This window comes from Buceros rhinoceros, unplaced genomic scaffold (assembly GCF_000710305.1).
Source record: "Buceros rhinoceros silvestris isolate BGI_N320 unplaced genomic scaffold, ASM71030v1 scaffold20894, whole genome shotgun sequence".
Classification (NCBI taxonomy): domain Eukaryota; kingdom Metazoa; phylum Chordata; class Aves; order Bucerotiformes; family Bucerotidae; genus Buceros; species Buceros rhinoceros.
The window spans coordinates 4,562-16,733 of record NW_010409085.1 but is presented as its reverse complement, the minus strand read 5'-3'; the positions used below and the strand labels follow the sequence as shown (position 1 = coordinate 16,733).

General features: G+C 51.4%; 1 protein-coding gene across 1 annotated transcript; it reads right to left on the bottom strand.

Moving 5' to 3' along the window:
• Positions 1-698: 698 nt before the first annotated feature.
• RNASEL (ribonuclease L (2',5'-oligoisoadenylate synthetase-dependent)) lies at positions 699-5,481 on the bottom strand. Its single transcript, XM_010135139.1, has 6 exons — positions 4,029-5,481; positions 3,596-3,684; positions 3,002-3,192; positions 2,780-2,897; positions 1,882-2,003; positions 699-834 (listed from the first exon to the last, which is right to left on the bottom strand). The coding sequence occupies exons 1-6, from the start codon at positions 5,479-5,481 to the stop codon at positions 699-701; spliced, it is 2,109 nt and encodes a 702-aa protein (XP_010133441.1).
• Between the last annotated feature and the right edge of the window lie 6,691 nt (positions 5,482-12,172).

Here is a 12,172-nt window from a genome sequence, read left to right as displayed (position 1 = left end):
GTGAGTTGGGACGAGTCACAGTGGCAGAGTTTTGCGGAACTGTGCTCCTTATGTCCATTCTTTGTGGCAACATCCCCTGTGCCCCATAAAAGAAGTCCTTCAGGTCCCAGCGGGCCGGCCTGGGTGTGCCTCTACCAGATCAGAGGGATAACTCGGCAGCCGGACCGTTGCCTAGGCATCTCATTTTGTGGCTGCTGTTCCAAAAAGACAGAAATCAGAGAATCCATGTCCTTCCAGGGGTAGATGAGCAGCTCATCAGTGCAAGCTGTAGGGAATAGTCGCCCTCGCAAGGTGCTTGAACTCCTCTTCCTTTATCAGGGAGTCCCATGTCGTCTGGCAATGCCTAAACTCTGCTGCTGCCTCCCAGGTGCGCTGGCTATATGGGAGCTGTCCCACAGCTCCCTGCTCTCCGTGAGAACCAGGGCTTTGCTCTCCACCTCACAGAGACAGATAAACCCAGAGGGACAGAGGTAGCCAAAGGGGACTCAGCTCGATTCCTCTCCAAAGCCCGTGGTTGGTACATGAAACACTTCTGAAGCACTTTCATTTCTTAGTCTGAAGTCCTGCGTGCTGTGTCCTGCATGTGCTGCCTCCCACCTCCTTACCCACTTTCTCCAACTCTTTTGCAGATGGAGATACAGGGAATAAAAGGAGGCAGTGATGGTGGGGTCAGACATGGGACGGGAGGCGATGACATCCTATAGAGGAGAGTCCTGAATATCTGCAAGGTGACTGTAGCTGGGACTCTGGCGTAATCTGTTGTGGACACAAATAGTGAGTGCTGGGAAAAGCGCCAGGAAATACTCGGTGTGGTCTCCTATTCTCCTACTGATCCTGAAAGGGAAAAAAGCCAAAATGGATTTTTAAATCTTGCCCAAGGAACCAAGTGTCCCGCATGCCCTGGTTCCTCCCTTGCAGAGAAAAAAGCCATTCCAGAGGCTTTCTGATAACAGAAGAAGGTTTCCTAGAAATCCTTGAGCTGCAACTTTTCTGTATCGTCCCCAAGCTTCTCAGTCAATTTTTTCACTACTCCTTCAGCACCTCCGTCTGCCTAATCCAAGGAGCATCTTCACTGACGAGCGGTGCTGGCCACCAGTGTGAGTGAAACCATCACTAGGAGTTAACACCAACTCTACTCACCCATGACTATAGAGAGCTGGAGTCTCCGGCAGCTCTTTAGCAGTCAAGACCTCCTACCAGGATCTTCGAACGGAACCCATGCTTCCTGATTGATACCTATCTCAAAGCACTTCAGCACAGCAGACACCAGCGCTTTGGAAATATGATCAAGGAGGCTTTTCAAATGTATAAAGGATGATGCAAATATTTTAAGAGCGATCTAAAACCTTCCTAGGGTTATGGCAAGAAACGCCAGCCTGCACCAAAAATAACCGCCCAGAAGGACACGTTCATGGCGTACTCTGCTGTAGAGCCATGACCTGCCTTAAGCTGCCACAGATCCTCTCCAACCCACAGGCTGCTCTGCAAAGGCCAGGCTGCAGATGGAGCTGCCACCAGTTCTCTGAAACTGCTCCTTGCCCTCTGGAGCAGATGGCTCCGGTTGAGGATGTTCATCTGTGGGAGATGATCTGAGAGTCTAATCCTGTGAGCTACCTTCCTTTTCTTGCCCTCAGGAGGGTGATTTTGAAGGCTGACTCCAGACTGCTGGAGACACACAATCCCTCACACAGCATTGTGGTGCCAGAGGAGACAGCCCCTCTAATGAGATGAGCTTTAATGGATTTTATCCCACCTCCCAGCTGTCTGCCCTTCTAGAAAACCATTCAAGGAAGACTTTGCTCTCAAACTCCCTGACGCTTGCACGTACCCAGGTGCTCCCTGCAGTGCAGCAGTGGCAGGGACAAAGATGTGAGCACATACCTGTCAGTTGGGTGTTCATCCAGATTTCTGATGAACCTCAGGAGGTCAGTGATGGTGTTCTTGTAGTTGTATCGTTTTCCTTCTGGAGGATTTTTCATGCTCTTCAGAACACATTCATCAATCTGGAAAAAAGCAGGAGGATTATCCTCTGCCTATCACACCCCATGAAAGCAGCACATCTGCCTCCGCTCTCCACAGCCTTTCTGCAGGGTCATCATCTTGCAAGGGTAAACCTTGTGACCCTTAAAAGCACGTTTTGCAGCGTGGGCAGGAGAGTTCACTCTGCAGGGCATGCTCCATACAAACCCCCTCATTCCGCTGAGTGTTTCCTCCCTCTCCTGCCTTGCCAAGACACGGATTTCGTGTTATGACCATCAACGCAGCACAGGAGATTTTCATGCATGCCTGGAGGGCAGGAGGGACTCAGGAGTTTGATCCAGCTGTGCCACTCTTCAGAGGACCACGCGGGCTGCGGTACTGACCCGAGACTGTCAGATCTCAAATGATGCAGCACGTCTTTCCAGGATGCTACCTGCAAACGCAGGCCTGGTCTCACTGCTTCTGAGCCAGTCTAACAAAACATATTGGCCAGAAATTCGCTGGCAACAAGGGCCAGAGGTCCTTGTCTTAAGGTGTTACCAACAAACACCCTTGAAGGTTTGCCAGCTAGTTCTATAATGACCATTCCCTACTACCCTCCCAGCCAATGGAGCTCCCTTTTGCATCAGTTATTTTTGACTACGTGGCTTAGATTCAATAGTTTCCCCCATTATCTGTATTTGCATGGGGCTACTTTTTCCCGTTACGGTTTTAAACGGGGCCTGTGAAACACCCAGGAAAAGCTTCTGCCTACATGTCTAGCTCAAACTTACTATCAATCCAAGGAGAAGGGGATTACCTCGTTGGTCCACTGTGGATAAGGAGAATGGTTCATAGCATTAAGAGCGTGAAAGACAGCTTTTCGGTTGGGGAGAGACTTGATTTTATTCCATATGCTCTTCAGGTACTTGAACCTGCTGTGGAATGAGATGCTTCGTTAGCTGCAACAGGACATCGTTGTTCCCAGTGCTACAGGCAAATCCCGCACCAAAAGCTTTTCCTTCGTCCTCACAGAACTTACCTCTGTTTGCTCCAGAAATAGGGATGTTTGCTCAAACCTTCCAAGCCTCGTTCATCATGAGAGACCAGGCTGTGTACGAGGTCCAGAGCCTCGTGGTAATCTGGGGAGTCCGCAGCCAAATCCTCGGTGCTGACTTGCTGAAGGGGTTTCCTACCCCCTGTTAAAACATAGAGCACGAGCCTTCCGAGGGCCTGCAAAGAAACACATCACTGCTCACAGGAAATGCGCGAGGAGGAGGACTGATGTTCCTCAAGGAGCAGACTGGGGATGCGGACACACACGTGCCCTTCAGGGTGTGCAGCAGCCTGCAGATACTCACAAACACAAGCTTTGGAGCTCGCTTGCACAAGCACAGAGACGACAGGCACCATCATCATGCTCACAGGGTATCTGTGGATATCCCAGCACCAGCCCCAGCCTTGCACCCCGATCACTATCGTTCTTACGCACCATCTGTTATTATACCGGCTTTCCCAAAAATCAGGGTGTTTTCTAGTTGAGGGTGCAGGAAGGCATCCCCCAAATACGCAGCAACAGAAAATAGCAGAGCCAGCTGAAAATTTTAAACCATACATTGATTTGCAGGGAAGTTACCTCTAAATCTGAGTTTACAAGGTCTTTTTTGCCTTCAATCAACTTTCTTCTATTGTCAAAATCCGCCAAGTAAATTTTGCCACCTAAATCTGAGTAAATAAGAGAAATTGTTAACAAATAACGGTGGAAAAGCTTGATGCAGCCTGTCACTGACTTCTGGGTGGGCCCTTCTCTAGAAGACAATTCTCTGAAGACATCTGTGGTGGGTTGATCTGTCTGCAAAGCCCCGGGAAGGAGGGCAGGTCTGATGAGGTGTGTAAAGGTGTTCTGTTCCCTACTCTATGGCCGTCTGCCAACATATCGATATTTATTCAAAGATGAGAGCTAGTGCCACAGACACCCCAGTCTTTTTTTTTACAGACAGCTATGAAGCAACTTCTTCTCTAACCTACAGGAAAACCAAAATGAAAACGTTGAGAAAGCAAAAGACAACCTATGAAAAAGTCGCTGGGATGCAGATTCTGGTGAGCAAATCCGAGGGAGTGCAGCTCTCTCACTGCCTGGAAGATCATCCTCAGAGCATCTTTGTAATCCATTTGTTCTTCTGGGTCCTGCAGATGTTCTTCAAGGTTTCTCTCCCAAAGGGGGAAGCACAAATACGTGTAGCCTCTGTCCTTCTCAAACTGGAAGAGCTTCAGTAGATGTTCACAGTTCCCGCACTGTTCAAAGAACCTTTTCTCTTCGTCACCCTCTACACTGCGGGTTATTCTTACTGCCACCTCTGTCCCACCGTGAAGTCCCAGGTAGATGCCACCCCGGGAAGTATTCTGAATCCTCTGTTGGATGTACTGAAACGTCTTCAGTTTGCCGATCATAGGGCGATATATTTTATACAGATTTTTCAGCTGGTCCCTCCAGCGTTTGCTGTTCGGCTCCCAGTCTTCGAGGTTTTCTGGGATAAACCTGGCATTATGCTGGCGAAGAAGAAGTGCCAGTTTAGGAGCACGCTTCCTGTTTGCGACAGCGATAAGGTTCCCCACATCGGTCCTTGCTCCTTTCTCACACAGCAGCTTTGCTATGTTGTAATCATTTTTCTCCACAGCCACCATCAGTGCTGTGTTGCCCTCCTCATCAGCGTCATCAATATCTATTTCCCCCTTCTCCAATAAAGCTTCCACCAAGTCGGGGCTCTGCATTTCAACCGCTAGGATGAGGGCAGTTTTCCCGCACTCGTTTTTGCTGTTCACGTCAATGCCATGTTGCAGGAGGTAACGGCCTATCGAGACAGCTGACTCATATCTTTCCTTGGCACAATAGCCCTTCTTGAGGGCGTGGATCAAGGCGTTGCTATCTTTGTTGTCGCGGATGTTCACGTCAGCTCCCATCTTTTGGACAAGAGTTTTTACAGCTGAGAAGTGGCCCTCCCTACAGGCATCCATCAGGGCTGTTGCGCCTCCTTTATGCAGTTTCGCCTTCTCCTCGCTAACTGCCCTCCTCAGGTTCACATTTGCTCCTTTGCTGTGGAGGAATTCCAAAGCTTCCACCCTCCCGTACCATGCAGCCTCCATGAGAGCTGTGAAGCCGTTGTCATCGTGGTCGTTAATATTTACCCCACGCTTAAGGAGGAGCTCCAGTATATTGACGTTTCCCACTATTGCTGCCTCAGTAAATGCAGTGCCGCCGTTGTCCTTCCTGGCATGGGGACAAGCACCCCTGTCCAGCAGAAGCTGGACCAGCTCCTCGTTATTAGCTTGCACGGCACTTTGCAGTGGTGTCCAGCCACTGTCTGCTCTGGAGTTCACATCCGCCCCTTTCTCCAGCAGCAGCAGCACATCTTCCGTATTACTGTCCCTCACAGCAACATTTAATTTGAGGGCAAGGTCTTCTGCTGTCTCCGTGCTGGAAGGGGTAGATGCCTCCTGCTGGCTGTGAGCTGTGGGCTCCATGATGGTCGGAGGGAGGGCTCTGGACTTCTGATGGTCCTCACCTCAGCCCGGGGATCCCACTGAAGGATGGGAGAGGTGCAACACTCAGTGCCTTCATTGTGGGGGATGCTCTGGGTTTGCCTGACAGAACACACTAGGTAGGACAGGCTGCTGTTTTAAGGGCTTCGTGGTCTTCACCTAATTAATAAACAGAAAATCTTATTTTATTCGGCTGTGAAAGCTCGTAATTTACATTTGATGTCCCGGAGGTCCATGTGAGGGGCAGGTAAGGACAGCAATGCCGGTGCCAGCTGAGAGAGCTGAGGCCTGGCAAGAAGCCTGACTTTAGCCCTTACCCAGACACACCTACTCATCATGTTTGCTTGCCTGGTCTCAGCACTAATTGCAGCCCACCCAGGCGTCCTCTGGGGTGTCTGGGTGAGGGGACAAAGGAGAACCCAGGGAGTTCTTGCTATAAACATTATCTCAGGCTTATTCCAGGTTACCTAATAAGCCGTCCCCCAGCGATCTTTTCAGGTGGACAATGCAGCAGATGGGCAGAGATGGGCTGTCCCCTCCAGTTTTGGGTGGCAGCCGCGCACATGGTCCTGGAAAGTCCCTGATCCGATACCTGGAATGAGACAGAACGCCTACCTTAAACCCTCCTGCTTCCATAAGCAATTAGGAGACCCTGCCTAACCAGAAGCTTTCCCTAAGTTTTTCTCTACATGAAGAGGTTCATGAGGTAGGACCTGATCTATCTATATCTATCTGGTATCTACAAAAGCTGGATTTGCTTGACTGCAAAGACTGGTTCAAGTGACCGGTGCTTTCAGGAGTCCCTGTCTGACAAGCTGAACTGGAAATTGATTATCTAAGCAGAACAGAAAAGCATCAGAGAAGTCTTAAGTTATAAATTCACATGAATCTGCCCTCAGGAAAGCCAAGGACGCTTTGGAAATGGTGTCTGTCCCCGCCCAGCAGGAAGTGAATACCTTATACTTAGAGGCATCTCATTTCCTAGTAGTAACTTCTATGCCTTTTGCCACATTAAAAAAAAAACCCAAAACCCCCACGTTACCTTCCTGAGTGGAAAAGCAGCACAGCATCCCCTGGGCGTGGTGGGGCTCAAATTCTTCACCCCTGTCGGAAAGGCAGAGGGTACCTTCCTCCTCCTCCTCCTCCTCCTCTGCCGAGCAGCAGAACCACCCTAGGAAACAGGTTAAAGTTTTGATCCCGTCCCACCGACCTTCGGCCTGGAGCCGTTCTGCGTCTGCGCATCGCAGGCATCATCTGACGTGCAAAGCCACGCAACCCTGCGCGACGTCACCCGCTGCAGGAAGGGGTCCCTTCTGCCCGGCTGCAAACCCAGCTGCTGCTCAAAGCGCCTTCCACGCCAGGCAGCAGCTCTCCGCAGCAGCTGCTCTCCGCTGCTCCTTCCCAGCACGGATTCCCTGACAGCTTTTTCTTCCCAGCAAAGTCTCCAATTATAGGCTGTCCCCTCCTGGGATGGAGCGGCCTTGGGGGCGTTTTATCCACTTGCAGGGGGATGCTGGGGCTTTGGGAGGTTGTTTTTTTCAGCCCACAGCAGAGGGGGTGTGAGCGAAGTGCTCTCCCCATACAGTCCCCCGCTCACAGACCCTGTTTACAAACACGCTCAGCGCTGGTTCAGGAGCTGATGGCAGAGATGTTAAATGCGCCAGTGCTGAGGTTCTGAGGGAGCAGGGGGTTGGGTTTTGTTTGGGGCTTTTTTACTATTATTTTATTGTTAACTTTAAACTTTTCCTCACCTTTTGCCAAATGAGGAAACCAGCCATGCCGCTGAACTTCACCCGGGAAACCATCAAGCTCCAGATCCTTTTATGCCACAGCCCGCTGCCTGGGCATCGGGTAGCTCTGGGAAAACACAGTGCTGCCAGAGGAGCCCAGGTCTCCTGCCCTTCCTGTGAAGCATCCCAGACTGTGACTCAGTTTCCCCCACTGCCCTGTAACACAGGTGAGCTCACCAGCATGCAGAGCCCACACAACCTCCTCAGCCACCTCCACGGAGCTGCGAGATTCAGCTCACACTTGAAACAGGGCTGAAATCGCATCAATTAATGCGCTCACAGCTGGCTTTCCCTGGTACGGGCACAAACCGGGCATCCACTTCTGTACACGGAGACATGGCTGGCTGCAAACACAAGGGCACGAATGCAGGAAAGCTCAGCCTAAAGGGGTGCATGGATGCAGTCTTGCACGTGTTTGACAGGCAGACCCAAATCCTTAGGTACCCCTGCATGGCTTGCCCACATCTGCATGCCACCTACCCCAACAGCTCCGCCGATGCAGGAACGGTATCTTCGTACCCAACTGTCGCACTGAGCATCCTGCTTTCCACAGCTTGCCACGCACCCACCAGGTCTGGGAACGTCCTGGTGGTGGTTCTGGATGGAATGTCACAGAGTTTGTCACAGAGTCGAGATCCACATTCTAACCTTTCTTGCTGTCCTGTTCAGAAAGAGGTGCCAGGCGACGGTTCGCAAAGCTCACACACCTCTTCAGAGGAGCCGTGGGGGTTCACACAGGTTACGACAAAGGAGAAGTTACACGATACCTGACCATTGGTCACCTTGCGGTTGTATAAACAATGCCCTCCTATGCGTGCTCCGGTTAGTGGCTAGTTCGTTATGCAAGGCAGGCTGACATTAGCCCATAGGACCTCCTCCCAGGGGTGTGATTTTTTTATAATGTTAGTTACTCTTAGGTGACCTCGGGTTACCTTTAGGTGATCCCGCTTCCCGCTCTCCCATCCCCAGGTCAGGAGGTGATTCAACTTTTGTTGGCATTAGCTCATCCCTGTGTTATCTTGTTGTGATCCTTTACTTTGAGGACCACAAGACTTTAACACAGCCCCACAGGGACAAAGACGATGAAAAGTCAGGGAACAATCTCAAATCACTCTCAAGTTCTCACTTTAACTCACAGAAATCTGCGGAACTCAACAGCATCTCTCCCAGCTGTACCGGAGCTGGAGATCTAGCTGCCCGTGTTCAACTACTCATTTGGAGGCTGGCAAAGAGACAACGCAGAGCAGGAGCACACCACAGGCTCAGAGACAACGATAAAGACATCAAAAAAGGTGAACCTTACAATACATAACACCCAGCCACCCAAGTATAAAGCCCTGCCCACTGTTAATTAAAGCAGTTCATTATTTTCTGGTGGGAAGATGAAAATCCCTAGGGTGGTAGGAACCCAAACCCTAGGATGGTAGGAATGAAGTGATTGCAACCAGCGAGGCTGTGGCAGAAGCATCCTGTGCCTGTACCCCAGCGAAGAAGGATACGCTGGTACAGCTTTCCCCATCTCCATCTCTTTTCCCCATCCCCCTGATCCAAACTGTTTTCCATAGAGTCATAAGTTTAAATTCTTAGCCCCTCTGACAGGCAGTTTGTGGGGTATAGAAAGGCCTCAAAGGTTTTCTAAAGCATGGGAGTTACAGAGCTCCTCACCACAACCGTTCCTGCAGCCTCCGGGCTACTGCTGTATCTGTTCTCATTTCCCCACTCCCTCCCTCCCTGCACACAGAGACTCAGGAGATGAGCTGCTGAGACACGGTCAGCAGGGAAATCAAGGGCACAGTTAAGCAAATCTTCCTTTTCCTCCATCCTGATGGACCTACAGCCGTTTTGCAACCCTTCCTCTGAGACAATAGCTACGAGCATCCATGCCCTGGCCACCAGCCGCAAATAAACACGAGCTGAAACACAGCAACAAAAATCGCTTGCTCAAATCAAAATCATTTTCCAAGTAGCTATGAGTAGTAGGATGGCTTTTTCTCCATGTTCCCTGCACTTGCTTCCCTATTGTATTTCCAGACGAAAGGAACATCCCAGGGTTTATATACTTGGCCACGCTGAGGAGACTTCCAGTGCTGGAACACAGCCCTTGAGAACAGTCCCCGGAGGGACGCAGTTTAAACACTGACATGATCAGGAGCAGCAACCGCATTTCACTTTTTACCGTGGAGTATTTTTACATCTTTAATCTGCATTTGCTACCTTTGTAGACAGCTGCTCAATCCTCATCACCACAAAAAAAAAAAACAAACCCAAACCCAAAACAAAAAAAACCAAACCAAAACAGACCAGCGTGAGCAGTCTGAGAAGAAGAGGTGAGGGCAACAGCAAGGCAGGGAGCTCGCCGAACACGGCATTGCCTCCCAGGCCCCTGGCCAGGAGAGCAGAGCAGAGCAGCTCCATCAAAAGCATCCCAGATCAGCCACACGGGTCAAACAAGGAGCCAGGCCGAGGACCTGGCATTTAAGCCAGGCTTAAATGCATTTCCCGAGCAGCAGAGGTGGTTCCCCAGCAGTGTTTCTCCCCGCTGTTTCCCATCCCCAGCTTCTCCCCGCAGGCTGAGCCCAGGTTGCAGCTGCACCGTGCCAGAGCTGCACCATGTCAGAGCTGCCTCCCCCCCCAGGCAGCCCAACCCCGGAGAGGCAGGAGGGCTGCAGAGCCCAGCGCTGCCCTTGGGGTCAGGAGACTTCAATATTAGCTTTCATTTTTTACCAGTTCTTGGGGCGCCCTGGAGGTGAGAATCTCTGCACGCAGGGTTCGTAACCACGGCATTTCACTGCCACGTACTTGAAAGGACGTGAACCGTATGGAAACACACCACAGGTGACTTCTGGCACATTATTCGGGCCAAGGCCTTGAAGTGAAAGCAGCAGAGCAGGACGCAGCGTGACGCAGCTGCTCCCTCCCCGTGGGCTGGCAGAGCGCTGCGGAGCACTGGGTTGGCGGCATCTGAACCGGCTCGGTGCATCCCCTCGGCTGGTGAGCTTCCTGCAAAAACATAGTTCGGCCACATTTAATAGCTTTTAGTTGTCGACTGTCTTTAAAAGAAAAAAAAGTCATGGGTGTAGACACACGTACATGCAAACACATGAAGCTGTGTCTGCGTGGGGTGTTGTTCGTGTGTGTCCGTCACGGTGGAGGCAGCAGGAAGCCCGGCAGGCGCACAGCTCTATGTGCACCTCCACCTGCCCGAGTACGCGTCTTCACGGGGCCACTCACGCACGTATGTACGTGCCCCAAGGCCACCCCCAAGGCTGCTTGGTCCTGCCAGAGCGGTGACCCCCGGCCGCAGGAGCAGACCGACGATGCCACCCCACTGAGCTGCTGCTGGGAACCCGCCGGGTCCCAGGGCAGAGGGAAATGGGTGGGTTTTTTCCACCAAATAAGTCCACCCCCCCATCCCAGCTCATGGAAACCTGGCCCTGGAGCAAGTATGTTGGACGCCCGGAGCGGGGGCCAGAGCCAGCTCCCACATTTGCTTCGTGGAGCTCAGATCTCCTCTGCTGCTTCCAAATTCGCAGCCTCCACCCTGGGAAACTTGGCTCGTGGTTTACTGGAAGCAGCCACTGCCGGCCGTGCCCAAAGGCAGTCACGGGAAGCTTCGACTCCTCGTTCTCAACGTGGTTTTGTGGGTTGGTTTTTTTTTTTTATCCCCCCCCAAAGCCTTTAAAGGTTTTGTTATATTACCGCTGGGTTTTGCCAGCAATCACGGAGGGAGCACTGGATCCAAGCGTGGTTTTCTTGACTGGGTTTTCTCTTTGGGAAGCTTCTCAGATTTGCAGAGAAGTGGGATGCTCTGGTATCAGCTGTGAGGTCTGAGCACTGCCACCACTCAGCCCAGCCATCCACTTCCGTGCGTGGTGCACCAAGAATGGCCACAGCCCCAAATTTCCTTCTAAAGAAAGCTCAAAAAGATTTGGATTCTAAAATTTTCTTACTTTTTTGGTTGGTTAATGAAGTATTTTTTAAATGGACAATCAGTTTTAAGTGAACTTCAAGGTACGCAAAAAAAAGAACAATTTCTTTCAGTTAGAAACTGCAGTTCAGAAAAAAACATTATTTTGTTTCTGACTGTTTCTAGACCCTTTTGCTGCTCTCACCGACTCTTCCATGCCAGGTAGTTTAAATACTGCCTTCCTCCGGTTAGGTGGGTGGCACCTGAGGGAATAGGGCTGGAGAAGAGCCGTTGTATGCCACGATGAACCGTGGTCCTTGGGCTCTGCCCGGCTGTGTTAGGAGAGACCTAAGGCGGTGTTACAGATGCAGGTGCTTGTAAAAGGCTTGTTAACGGCAGCGTTAGTGGCGATCCCTGGGGACCTGAGCGCTCCCGAGTTACAGTCGCCTGTGATGCTAACTCCTCCTGGGCAGCCGACTCACACCCTCCTCCGCTGACGCAGCCCGGTTAATTTTGGCTTTCAAAACCAGGCAATAGGTAGAGAGAAGACAGTTTCAAAACACGCTTGGTTTGGTTTTTAGGTGGAGCATTAGCATCTCTGAGCTGCCCCCGGCTGCTCCACTCCCTGCGTGGCTGGAGCAGCCCTTGGGTGCTGCTGCGGTCCCCGGAGGTGCACACAGCCCATTCCCCCACTCTGCCCTCCCTGAGCATCCCAGGGACGCGGGGCACTGCTCAGACCTCAGAGACAGCACCTGCTGCCACAGAGGCGGGATGGTTTCTAACCCCTTGTTTACTGTCCCCCTTATAAATGAAGTCGATCATCCAATGGGTCACTGGGCCCTCGCTCAAATCCTCCCGCGCTTTCAAGACAACGGCGTCTTACTGATACTAAATAGGCACTGGGAGCCGCAGCCCTCTGAAGTGCTCAGAAACTGGTGAGCAATTCCAATAGCACTGAACACCCTGGCAATCAAGA